This window comes from Hyperoodon ampullatus (assembly GCF_949752795.1).
Source record: "Hyperoodon ampullatus genome assembly, chromosome: X".
Taxonomy (NCBI): Eukaryota; Metazoa; Chordata; class Mammalia; order Artiodactyla; family Ziphiidae; genus Hyperoodon; species Hyperoodon ampullatus.
Window position 1 is genome coordinate 88,218,705 of NC_136913.1, and position 14,087 is coordinate 88,232,791.

The 14,087-nt window shown below is 39.5% G+C and overlaps 1 protein-coding gene across 1 annotated transcript; it reads right to left on the reverse strand.

Moving 5' to 3' along the window:
• Window positions 1-5,216: 5,216 nt before the first annotated feature.
• BEX5 (brain expressed X-linked 5) lies at window positions 5,217-6,353 on the reverse strand. Its single transcript, XM_079726899.1, has 2 exons — window positions 6,233-6,353; window positions 5,217-5,799 (listed from the first exon to the last, which is right to left on the reverse strand). Exon 2 carries the CDS (start codon window positions 5,767-5,769, stop codon window positions 5,431-5,433), a length of 339 nt encoding a protein of 112 aa, XP_079583025.1. The 5' UTR covers window positions 5,770-5,799; window positions 6,233-6,353; the 3' UTR covers window positions 5,217-5,430.
• Window positions 6,354-14,087: the final 7,734 nt, after the last annotated feature.

Sequence of the window (14,087 nt, forward strand, 5' to 3'; positions counted from 1 at the left end):
TGAGGGCAGAGGTTTAAACAGATATCTGTACTCCCATGTTCATAGCAGCATTATTCACAATAGTCAAAAGGGAGAAGCAACCCAGTTGTTCATTGAGAAATGAATGGATAAATAATATGTGGCATATACATTCAGTAGAACATGATTCACCCTTAAAAAGGAATGAAATTCTGCTACAGGCTATAATACGGGTGAACCTGGAAAACATTATGCTAATTTAAATAAGCCAGACACAAAAAGACAAACACTGTATGATTCCACTTATGTAAATTCCCTAGAAAAGTCATATTCATATAGACAGAAAGTAGAATAGTGGTTACCAGGGACTGTGGGGAAGGGAATAGTGGAAAGTTATTGTTTAATGGGTACAGAGTTTCAGTTTGGAATGATGAAAAATTTCTGTAAACGAATAGTGGTGATGCTTCCACAAAAATGTGAATGTACTTTAATGCCCTTGAATTGCACACTTATAAATGGTTAAAAGGTAATTTTTATATTATGTATATTTTTCCACAGTAAAAAATCCAGAAAATTGGTTCCGTTTTAAAGAGAACAATAAAGTGGTATTTAGTACATTCACGGTGTTGTGCAACCACCATCTCTGTTTAGTTCCAAAGCATTTCCATCACCCCAAAGTAAAACTCCTTATTCACTAAGCAGTTTCCCTCCTTTACCTTCTCTCCGCAGTCCCTGGCAGCCATCAATCTGTGTTATAACTTGTATTGGTCTTCTTCTAGGTCTTCCATAACAAAATACACAGATTTGGTGACTTTAACAACAGAAATTTAATTTCTCACAGTTCGGGAGGTTGGAACTCCAAGATCAAGTTGTCAGCGGGTTTGCTTTCTCCAGATCTCATTATACCCTCATTTGGTCTTTTTCTCCTCCTCTCCTTACAAGCATACTAGGAATATTTGATTGTGGCCCCACTCTATATCCTCATTTAACCTTATTTACCTCCTTAAAGACCCTGTCTCCAAATATAGCTACTCTGGAGGTTAGAGCTTTAACCTATGAATTTATAGGACACAGTTCAGTACCTAACATTTAACCCTCTGTCTCCCCAATATTCATGTCCTTCTCATATTAAAAAAAAAAACAACTTCATCCAGTACCAACAGGCCCCAAGCATTAACCCATTCTAGCATCAACTCCAAGTTATGTCTCGTCTAAATATCATTTAAATCATGTCTGGATGAGACTTGAGGTATAATTCATTCCTAGGCAAAACTCCTCTCCAGTTGTGAGCCTGTGAAATTAAGAAATTACATGTTTCCAAATTCAGTGGTGAAATAGGCATAAAATAGACATTCTTTTTCCAAAGGGAGAAATCATGAAGATTTCCCCCTGTGTTTCCTTCTAAGAGTTTTATAGTTTCACCTTCTACATTAGGTTTCTGATCCATTTTGAAATAATTTTTATATATGGTGTAACGTAAGGGTCCAACCTCATTCTTTTGCAGGTGGATATCCAGTTTTCCCAACACCATTTGTTGAAAAGACTGTCCTTTTCCCATTTTATCGTTTTGGCACCCTGTTGAAAATCATCTGGCCATATCTGTGCGAGCTTTTTCCTGGATGTTTATTCTATTTCATTGGCCTATATGTCTGTCTTTATGCCAGTAACACACTATTTTGATTATTGTAGCTTTGATAGGGGTTACATTGCAATGAACGGATTCTCCAGTAGAGCTTCCAGTGGGAGCCTGGCCCTGCCCAGACATTGATTTCTGACTCCCAGTCTCCAGAACTGTGAGAGAATAAATTTCTGTTGTGTTTTTTTTTTTTTTAAGCAGCAGCCACAGGAAACCAATACCAATGGTGAGTGGCAGGCTCAGTGGCAAATGAGTATTTATCCCTATTTTCACCTTACCACCTTTTCCCTGAGACAAGCAGATAAACTCTCCTTTGTTAATGGATAAATCCAAAATGGCTAGGACAGACTCTTACAAGCAAGTTTTTTAAAAATTATTAATTAATTTATTTTATTTTTGGCTGCATTGAGTTTTCATTGCTGCACGTGGGCTTTCTCGAGTCATGGTGAGCGGGGGGCTACTCTTTGTTGCAGTGCACAGGCTCCTCATTGTGGTGCCTTCTCTTGTTGCAGAGCACGGGCTCTAGGCACATGGGCTTAAGTAGTTGTGGCATGCAGGCTCAGTAGTTGTGGCTCGTGGGCTCTAGAGCACAAGCTCAGTAGTTGTGGTGCATGGGCTTAGCTGCTCCGTGGCATGTGGGATCTTCCCAGACCAGGGCTCGAACCCATGTCCCCTGCATTGGCAGGTGGATTCTTAACCACTGTGCCAGCAGGGAAGTCCCTCAAGCAAGGTTTTAAATGTGCAAGAGGAATGTAATTTTTATTAATTTTATTGTTTATATTTTCCCCATATTGTAATGAGAGTGAAAGGCATTACATAGTGTTCAGTTCATCTTATTAAGACATACAGACCCTCCCCTTGAACTTTTATTTATAGTCTTGCTTTACAGAATATTTAATATTTTTACATAGCATATACCAATTGTTCCCCTTATGGTTTCATCTTTTCTTCTTTTTCTAATGTTCAGATAGCCCTTCTCTTCTCTGATCTTTTCCTTGGATTCAGATTAACATATATCTATATTTTCTTTTAGTTATTTTATTGGTTTGTCCTTAATATACTTGGGATAAAAATATATGCATGGGTAATTCTCAAACTCCAGTGTGCATCAGAATTACCTGGGAGCCTGTTAACAATGCAGTTACCTGGGCACCATTATCAAAGTGTGGTTCTTGGGTGTGGGGCTAGGATTCTGTATTTTAAACAAGCTCCACATGTGATTCTGAAGCATTTGATAGGCTAGCAAACTTCGAGGAGCACTGACATTACTATTTTAAAAGGATCTCATGGGTTGATTTTGGGGTGTAATTTTTCCTCTCTGATGTGTCTTTCACAAGAAAAACATTCTAGATAAATGAAATGACTTCCTTAGGCTCACACAGTCAATCAAGGATAGTGCAGAGAAAATAAACCAAAGATATTTTAGTGACAAATTATACCCAGTTGTTCTGAACTCTACATGTACATCAGAATCATTGTGGGTGCTTTTACAATGTAATGGTCCCTTGATCTCACTTCTAATGAGTCTGATTCAATAAATTGGAATTGGGTCCTGAGCTCCACTTTAAAATCTGAGGTAATTCGAACCTGCAGCCAATGTTACAACCTATGCACTAAAGATAACAGCATAAAAATAAAAGTTGTCTCTTTAAAAAGGGGATGACCTAGTGGTAAAATAAAGTCTGATGTGTGTGTGTGTGTGTGTGTGTGTGTATGTGTGTAATGAGGAGGGGAGTGTCCAAACTTGAACTAAAGTTGGGGTCTCCACTTTAAGTCCAGAGATGTCTGATGAACTTGTAGGATGCAGTGGATGTGGAGTAAAACCTATTTTCCTGAATTGTTAACCAGTTTACAGGTGATTCTGATGCAGCTGGTCTTTATAGCACATGTTGATAAACACTGACATATATTAATATTACAATGTCCATGTGTTGAAACTGATGTATAATGCTTTCTCTGTTGTGTTCCTTTTTCTTTTTCTTTTTTTTTTTTTTGCGGTATGCAGGCCTCTCACTGTTGTGGCCTCTCCCGTTGCGGAGCACAGGCTCCGGACGCACAGGCTCAGCAGCCGTGGCTCACAGGCCTAGCTGCTCCGTGGCATGTGGGATCTTCTCAGACCGGGGCACGAACCTGCGTCCCCTGCATCGGCAGGACTCTCAACCACTGCGCCACCAGGGAAGCCCGGTGTTCCTTTTTCAATTGCAAGCTACAGTCTGCAGAGAAAAGAAGTCACTTGCTCACAAATGATCAGAGGCAAACCTGGGCCCAGCTTGCAGGACTTTCAACTCAGTTATAATTACCTGCAGTGCCGTACAACTTACCAGAACTTGTGCTAGGCACTGAGGGTACCAGAACAAATGAGACAATATATTTACTGTAAGAAGGGCAGTCTAGTTAGGGGGCAGTGATGACTGGTTGGTGGAACATGTCCTAAAACAAGGGTCCATCTCCTGGATCCCCAGTCTCAGCCTGTTTCCCGCTGATCTGTGATTACAGGTTTATTGAGCAGAGCAAAAATCAAAGTAAAGGAAGAGGAAAACTGCTCTGGTTCCATGTAGGTTGGTGTGAGTAGAGACTACCAAGGACTCCTGCGGTGAGGGTGGTGTGCACCAGAACAGTCTTGGGGACATAAAGCCAGCCCAACACCTGTGTATGCAAAGAGTGAAACCTGTAGCAGTGTCTATGCAGAAAATGGACTGCCAAGAAGACTGGGTCATATTCATGGGAGGATAGAAGAGATAGTTGAATTCTGAGCACACTATCATGAGTGTCACTCAGATTTATCTTGGGGAAGGGGGGGTGAGGACAAAAGTCTGAGAAAAACCACAAAGGGCTGTTTGGATCCTTAAGCAGCACTGGGGAAGTACCCACCTGAATTAAGTATAACTCTAAAGCAGGAAGGGGCATTCTCCACATTTCTGAATGGGGAAACTGGGGATTCAGACCACTCAGGGATCCAAAAAAATCAGTGGGTCTTTGTTACCTTTAAGACTCCAGCACATCAGCAGTGGTGGGTAACAGTGGAGGGAGGAAAACCTAGCAGAAGGGGAAGGAGTGCCTAGCAGTCATGGCATTATCCAGGGAAAGGAGACACAGCAGCATAGGTGTAGAAAGGTATCTCCTACTTGGCAGTCAACTGGACTTGCTGGTAGGCCTACTCCTTTGGTCCTTACCTAAATATGAAGGACACCTAGAGGGCTGGGCCTTGCATGTGTCGACTGAGCCAGCCACAGAGTTCGGTCATTACCTCATTTGATTCCCACAGTAGTTCTATAAGGCATGTACTATCTTCATTTTATAGACGAATAGGCTGATTTTAAAGAAACATATCTGTAATAATTGCCAGGTTTGTGCTAAATAAGAGATCCAGAGGTAATATAAGATTTATGTCTTTAAATTGTGCCTCAAGTATTTATTGTCTCCATTCCCTTTATAAGCTGATTGGTAAGTTATTTGCATCTTACATTTTTTTCTGACACATGTGTATTCATTTTGGAAAAATGAGAAAAAAAACAGATAAAAAATAAAGAAAATAAGAAAAAGACGCATTCTGATGTGTATATATATATATAAAATATGCATGCTTTTAAATGAGATAGTATATCTACAGACTGCTTTCTACACGGCTTTATTAGCTTTACAATATGTAATAGACATCTTTCCATGCAAGTTGATAAAATCTCCCCTGCTGACAGAAAAACTTACAGACAAGTCAAAAGTGAAAATTAAATCTCCAATCAGAAAAATGACAGAACACGAAAGCTTCACAGTAAAGGGTACATCAAGAAAATGCAAGTTTGGGAAGCAGGGGGGTTTATGATTATTAACCTCAGCATTCAAGGCATAAGGCAAAATTCATCATGATGGTCATGGTGAGGAGGATCTCCAATAAGAATGCGCAGACTGTACCTCAACTGAAGCTCCCTAATTTTTCTCCTTAGCTCTCTCATCTCCTCCATGAACCTTTCCATATCATCTGCATCTCCATCTATGATGTCAATGTTATTGACAAGCCTATTGGGCATATCCTCTCTAAAATCCTGGGCAGGTGGAGCCCATTCCCCTCTAATGTTTCCTCCAGGTTCTTGGCCTTCACCACCTCCCAAAGGGCAGGCTTCCTCATTCTGCACTGGAACCTGCTCCTCTCCTCTGCTTTCCTTGGGGACATTTTCCATCTTGAGATTTTTTTTTCCTGCTTCTTCTTCCTAGTAGATAAAAGGATTGAATGTTTTGTAAGAACAGGATTCAGAGCTCTGTGAGCAAAGGTTTTCCCACCTGAGAGACTTTGTGTGCCCTCTAAGGGGTGCCCCAGATCTAGCCCTGCCCCAAAGCCCACCATTTTCCCTGAAAATCCATCCCAGGGCCACTCGTGGCACAAAAACGTAGGACAGGTAGTGGGCTGGACCGTCTCTGAAAAACCAGGTCTTGGCCTACAGGGATCTTGATATGCCCTCCAGGGGCACCCCAGAGCTTGCCCCTTTACTCCCTTCTTCCCTCACCAGCCACAGGCCCACAGTTTCTAAAGACTCGGCCAGATTTCTCCTGCACTTAAGTGGGGCAGGGAGGGCTGGGAGTCGCCCAAATTCTGTTCTGATCCCTGATACCCCTACACCAAATGGTCCCAGGCACCTCCCATACCTGCAGGAATCAGAAGCAGTCTTCCTCTCGTAGCCTTGAAATCTGCTGCACCAACGGACGTAAAGACCTGCAGACAGAAATTCGACAATGGCCAGGACTGATCACTCGACTAAAGGACCAGTATCGGGGGACACCAGCTCCGTTGTTGGTTTAGGACTCTGCTAGAAATATGTTGCTGCCTTCTCTTTCTCCTCCATCCTGTCTCACAGCTTCTTTTCCCGCCCTGTGATGCGCTACCCTGCCTTCCAGAAGAAATCAAAGCTGATTATTTCCAGACCAGTTTCACCTCTTCTTTAGGCCCCTTATCTCCACCGTCTCGTCCTTCCCGTCATCTAAGTACCATTTCTTGAACACAAATGGACAGCTTGCGGGGAGGAGGAGTCCGAAGAGCTTGCTGGGTGGCTACGTGGTTCATTTATAAAGAATTTCAATCTGGGTATCTGCCAGGACCTTTTGGGACCCAGTGGACTTTCTGGAGCTCACCCTCGGGCCACTGCCCACCATTTTATGCATCAAGATGGATGAAGGGCGAAGAGGTAACGTGGGCATTGCAAACCTGTCCCCGCTGCGGCGTCAGCGCTTTGTCAGGCTTACCCCAGGGTCCGCAGGCAGCGCCCACGCTTACACCGACCTGCAGGGACCAGAAACTGTTTCTCGTTCCCCGCCTATATCCCGAAGTCGGTAGCCCGCCCGATCGATTGCCTCCGCTACAGAAGGGACGTGCTTCCCAGACCTAATCCCTGTCCCTATCTGCAGCAGCCGCCCCGGTCCCCGCCCCCCAACCCTCCCCGGAGTTCCCGCAGCCCACCATTTCCGGCTCCAAAATGGAAGGAGGGTGGAGAAGAAATACCGGAACGGTGGCCTAGACTCGATGCAGAGTCCGCCATCCCCAACCCAGGGTCACCGGTTGTGCGCCCCCTCCCGTCGCCCTGCAGGAATCAGGCCGTTTCCTCGCCGTCTCCTTTTCTAGTCCTTCGCTTCCAGGCGTCGCCCGATCGCCCACCTCCTAGGAGATCCCAACTGGTACCCATTCTTAACCCTTGGCCCCTCTTGATCTCCTCCCACCAAGCCCTCTATTTCTTGCACCAAACGTGTGGACATCGGGGAAGGGATAGAGAGAATCCAGTCCTGGACCCGCTCTGGTCTTTGCCCTGAGGCCCCCGCTCCCCTCCCCAGTCAGCACCCTCCAACCTGCCAAGAATCTGGGTCAGCTTCTACTACTTCCTCCTTCCTGGGTGCAGGTTCGTCCGTCTTCAAGGCAATAGCGAGCCGGCGCACAGCCACAAACGACTAAGGACTGCAACTGGGAGGAGGGACTAATCCAAGGGCGGGCTCTAGGTCTCGTAAGGGCTACGTCACTGTGAGCTCAGATCTCCAATTATGGTTCGTACCTGCGGTGCTGCAGAGGGTTGTGGGCGGGGCAACCTTTCTCCTCATTCCCACCTTCCCCCCACCAATACCACTGGGTACTGCCCATCCGTTATTTATTTATTTGTTTGTTTGTTTATCTATTTATTTATTTTCCTATTTAGCATCCTCGACACCAAACGGGTCATAATATTTTGTCGTATTTGCCTTTGTCCTGATTTGTGCTGGAGCTTTTAAATAATTGCGTCTTACTCTTCTATAATATTAAATGCCCACTTCTTTCCCTTCCACTCGCCGGCAAGTAAAGCCTAGAACTGACCCTATTAGTCTTGTTGGTTTTGTCCCAGGCTGGAACCGGGACGGGGGAGGGGGGTGCAAGGCTAGGGAGTCTGGAAAATAGGTAGGAGGTAACATTTTTAAAATCACTGTCACTCTAATTATTTCCCTTTCTGTTTACTTACTTTTTGAAGGGGTGGGTGATTGTTTTTGTTCTGTTTCCCATCAGCATGCATTCATTTTTTGGTTGTTATAATTAGACAATACAATTATTTTCAGTTGAAAACCAATTCAAGTTGCAAAAACTTGGCAACATGTTTCTGCTGTTGAATCATCCTATAAATATAGACCCTCCAGATTGCACCCTCACCCCCTTTTAAGGACTTTGAGATATAAACCTATGCTGCTGGTTTCCCTTATGAAGGGCCTCTGTGCAGTCCTTTTATGAGATGAGGCAGTGAGTCTAATGGAGTCTTGATGGTGGATTTTCAGATTTTGAGAACCTGTGACAAATGTATCATCTCCTCTAAATTATATTTAAATTATATTAGTACAACTTCACTTTACAAAAAGACTCTAGCATAGCTTCTAAAATAGAGCAACACTGAGGTCTTCCAACAATTCAGAACAGTAATTTGGGAAAGTTATGCTGACAGGTAAAGAGTATTGTGAAGCCACAATATTAAAACAATATTATACCAGAATAAATATAGGACAAATGAAGCAGAAGAGAAAGCCAATTTTCAAACCCAAATATGGAGAAATATTAGTAATGTGATTGAAATATTTTGAATCAGTGGGGAAAGGTTAGATTACTGAAGAAATGGTGCTGGGATAATTGGTTAACTATTTGGAAAAAAATGAAGTGTGTTATTCCTGTTATACACTTAAATACAGACACTAAATATTTAGATAAAAAGACATAAATCATTGAAATAGTATATAACAAATGTTATTTTGTATATAATTTTAGGATGAAAATGTTTTTTTAAAAAAATATAGCACCAGAGACAGACATAGCCAAAAGGCAATTGGTCCAATCCTGCTGGGGACCCTCTAAGTCTAAGGAACCATGTACAATGCTCCTCAGAATTATCCCAATAAGAGATGGGAAACTGGAGCATTTATCCACAGATGTGGGTCCTTTATTGGTGGATGTTACCCTAGGAATGTTAAAATCTCTGGCACATCTAGGTTGTCCTAAGCTTGGGCTGAGCAACCTCCCAAGGTGCCAGAAAAAGCCCTCAGTAAAATTTAGAAATAAGATAAAGTGGAAGGAAAATATCTTTTTATCCCTGCCTCAGGAATTATACTATTCACATTTTACTCTAAATCAGTCCAAATATTTACCTTCAAAATAAAGATAATACACACACATTGATTCCCATGTTTATGGTTATTGGGCTGTCTGTAGTTTTCATTATGAGACACAGTGTTGAATGAACTTCTTTGTATATAAATTTTTGATAATAATATGAAGGTATTAAATTCCTAGAATGGTCATTGCTGTACATAACTATGGATGCTTTTAACTGGCATAGACATTGGCCTTGAAAAATATTGTCCCAATTTGGCACCTATAATGTATGAGCATTCCTGTTTTCTTATGTGTTCACCAACACTGGTTTATTATATTTTTTAAAATTTGTTTTATTTTATATTTTGTTTCATTTTGTCTTATTTCATTTATTCTTTAAAAAGTGTTGTCATAGTCATCAGGTAATGTTTTCTAAACCTGCCAGATAATAGGAGACACCTGAGATTAAGATTCCCAGACTATTCTCTGAAGATTCTAGTTCAGTAGATTGGAGCCAGGCCTGAGAACTTGCATTTAGGGTTTTTACACAATTCTTTTTTTTTTTTTTTTTTTCTGTGGTACGCAGGCCTCTCACCACCGTGGCCTCTCCTGTTGCGGAGCACAGGCTCCGGACGCACAGGCTCAGCGGCCATGGCTCACGGGCCCAGCTGCTCCGCGGCATGTGGGATCTTCCCAGACCGGGGCACGAACCCGTGTCCCCTGCACCGGCAGGCGGACTCTCAACCACTGTGCCACCAGGGAAGCCCCACAGTTCTTAATATTAGGTAGGGTTGGGAATCCATGCCATGGGCAAAAAACAAAATGAAACAAACCTAAAAGCTCCCATTGTTATTATTATGAAATAGCCTCAAAATTACAGAATGGTTTTGAAAATAGCACAAAGAACCCCCACGTGTCCTTCACTGTATTCCCCAGTTTTAACATTTTGCTACATTTGCTTTATCATTCTCTCTTCATGTAGAAGGACATATTATTTTCTGAACCATTTGAGTCAGTTGAAGATCGAATGGTCATTTAAAAATATTTACTTCAGTTCATTCCATATAAAATTTTCTTAAAGATGAGCCTATTTTTTGGTCTTTGGAGATTTCTTATATAAAAAATACATATATATATATATATATATATATAAACTTGTAATGTATAAAGATAAATATTTTAGTGTATAATCTTAGTAAATTTTCTCTACTCAGTATTATACATAATTTATTCATGCATCTATTTTAATGGAATAATATACCATAAGCTGGTCTGCTACTTGCTTATTTATTTGCTTAAAAATATTTTCAGGTTAGTAACAATTTTACTACTCTCCCTGTTTTTAATGTCTCAAAACTGTTCAAATTATCATAATTTATTTAACCAATACCCAATTGATTCATATGGGTATTATTTCCATATATTTACAGTAACCAGTGCTGTTTCAATAAATGTGTATATGCAGATTGCCCTCCAGAAAGATTGTTCACACCCTCACCAACACAGGTTGTAATCAATCATACTAATTTATGAAATATTGGAATCATATAAAACTAGATTGAGAGAATATAGCACACATCCATACTTTTATAATATATATAGTTTGAAAAAATATATAATAAATACATACATGTGTATGTATATAAACACATACATAGTTATTTTATGTACTTTAAATGTGTCTGTATATATACATACACACATATATATGCATACATACACAAACATGCAACGTACTTTTCTTACACAACCTACTTTTTCTTAGAAATCATGTTTTTTGGGGTTTTTTTGCCCTTGTTTTTTTTTAACATCTTTATTGGAGTATAATTGCTTTACAATGGTGTGTTAGTTTTTGCTTTATAACAAAGTGAATCAGTTATACATATACATATGTTCCCATATCTCTTCCCTCTTGCGTCTCCCTCCCTCCCACCCTCCCTATCCCACCCCTCTAGGTGGTCACAAAGCACTGAGCTGATCTCCCTGTGCTATGCGGCTGCTTACCACTAGCTATCTATTTTACGTTTGGTAGTGTATATATGTCCATGCCACTCTCTCACTTTGTCACAGCTTACCCTTCCCCCTCCCCATATCCTCAAGTCCATTTTTTGAGATTCATCTATGTTGATATATATATAGATGTAGGTCCTTTATTTTTACAGAAGAATAGTATTCCATTGTATAATTGTATTGTAATTCATTTTTTGTTTTCCTGTTGATGCACATTTAAATTTTTTCCCTATATTTTTCTAATATAGCCATAGTTTCAGTGAACATCCTTGTGTATGGCTCCTTTGTACTTCATTTGAACAGCAAAATTTTGGTTTTGTTGCATTTATTTGTTTTTAGTTTTTAGGGTTGTTGTTGTTGTTAAGCCTCATCTGCCAGGATTTTCCAAAGCTGCCCCTTTTGGAATGTCATCCTAGATATGGAAATAACACCTAGATACACAAGTTCTTTCTCTGGAAGTTCTGATTTAGTAGGTCTCAGATGGGACATGAGAGTGTATTTTCAGAAGTACCCCAGGTAATTTATAAGATCAGGCAAGTCTGGGAAACACTTTGATGGGTTTTAAAAATTATCCCATTAATTTGCTGATTTATTTTCTTTAATTCTTAGTGTAGTTCAACTTCTATTTTTAAATATCTTTATTATCCTTAATGGTTGGGTTTTTTAAAGTAGAGTAATACAGATATGAATAATGTAGAAAGTGCGTGAGTTTGCTGTATAGTCTTTCAGAAGTTTTATTTTGTATGTATTTATGTATAGGAATGCTTTCTTAGCTCAAGCAAGGATGAAATAATACTTAAAATTGTTCTTTAATATTTAGGATGTAACATAGCTTCTAAATAGAGTAACACTTAAGAATAGATTTTTAGGTTGAAGGGAAAAGTTTCAAACTGAATACATTTCCCTAAGATTTCTGTACAAGCAAAGAATCTATTTTGGTAAACCCTGAAATTGATTAAGACACACACAAACACACACACATGTCCCTCATTGATCTCTAATTTCCATTTCTTCTACTTTTATTTCAGTTTCTGTTCTTTCTAAATTGTTTAATTTTAATGATTGAATTGTTTTTCAAAAATAAAACCATCTACTTTGGTGTATATTATTGGAAATCATTTTCTATGCATATACTTATATAAAGAAAAATGTTATTAAATCAGGGAAGAATTATATAAATGTGAGCTTCTCCTTTAGGAAAGGTACAGAACTATGCTTAACAGCAAGATGAAAGTTTGAAGAAAAATAATTTTAAAGTCACTACATTTTTCCCCATTTACTCAACACAAGAAACTATTGTTCACCACTGAACTAGTTTTTTTTTTAATGATTACAATTTTTTTTCTAATGCTAAAAGTTGTAAAAATTTCATGGTCATAAAAGATTATTTGTTCTTTTGTTACTTCAAAAGCTTTAAAAATTTTTGAAACATTGTAATACAGCATGAGTCATACAGCATGCTGGGAAAATTAGTGGGAAAATTATTGTTTAAAAAATTCTATTGGCTAATGTAAAACAACCCTTTGTTAAGCTTAGTAAGATTTTGTTAAAGAAAGCTTTGTACCCAAATGCTATTAAAACTCAGTTTTTCTTGATAATATTAATAAGAATAGTTTAAAATAAATCTCCCTTCTGTAGTAGAAATAAAGGAGATTCTAATGGCTTTCCCAATCTTAAACACATTACAAAAGTTGTTTTCTTTATTAAAATATGTTACTAAAATAACACAATATATATACACACATTTTAGTTGAACCATGTGTAGTTTTCTGAGACTTTTTAAAAAAAAAACTTAACAGTATATTTGGACATATTTCCATGTCTTCTATTGCTGTGTAACAAATCACCATAAACTTAGAGGCATATACAACAAAATTCATCTCACAGTTTCCATAGGTCAGAAATCAGGCACAACAAGGCTGGGTTCCCTGCTCAGAGAATCACAAGGCTGAAGTTGGCTTCCTGTGTCCTCATCAGGTGACAAACTTAGGGAAAAATCTGCTTTTAAACACATTCTCGTTATTGTCAGAATTCCGTTCCTGGAGGATGTAGGACTGAAGTCTCAGTTTTCTTACTAGCTGTCAACCAGGGACTGCTCTCAGCAACTGCAGATTGCTCTCATATCTTACCATGTGGTTCTCTCAATCCCAGCAAGAGAGAACTGCCCTTACTTCAAATCCCTTTCACACTTAGAATTGCTCTGACTTGCACTTCTGCTTCCAGCTGGAGAAAGTTTTCTACTTTTGAATGCTTCATGTGAGTAAGTCCAATCCACCTAGATAATCTTAACCTTTTAAAGTCAACTCATTTGGGACTTTAATTACATGTGCAAACTTGAATTGCAGAAGTGCCTTGATTAGCATGTGATAGAATAACCAGGGGTCTGGAATCTTGTGGGGGGTGTCTTAGAATTCTCTCTACCACACTACTTAAACCATTTTTCTTTTTAAATTGAGATATAATATATCTAACATAAAATTCAACATTTTAACCATTTGAAAGTGTACAATGCAGTGGCATTTAGTACATTGACAGTGTTTTGCAACCATCACCCCTATCTAGTCCCATAAACTTTTTCATCACCCCAAAAGAAAATCCCATATCTATTAAGCGATCATTCCCTATTACTCCCTCACCACAACCTCTGGCAACCACAAATCTGCATTCTGTCTCTATGGGTTTTCCTATTCTTGATATTTCATATAAATGGAATCATGCAATATATAACCGTTTGTTTCTGGTTTCTTTCACTTAACATGATGTTTTCAAAGTTCACCCATGTAGTTTTACTACTTCATTCCTTATTATGGTTGAGTAATATTATATTGCATGGATATGCCACATTGTCTTTATTAATGCAGCAGCTGATGGACATTTGGGTTATTTCCATCTAATGGCTATCAT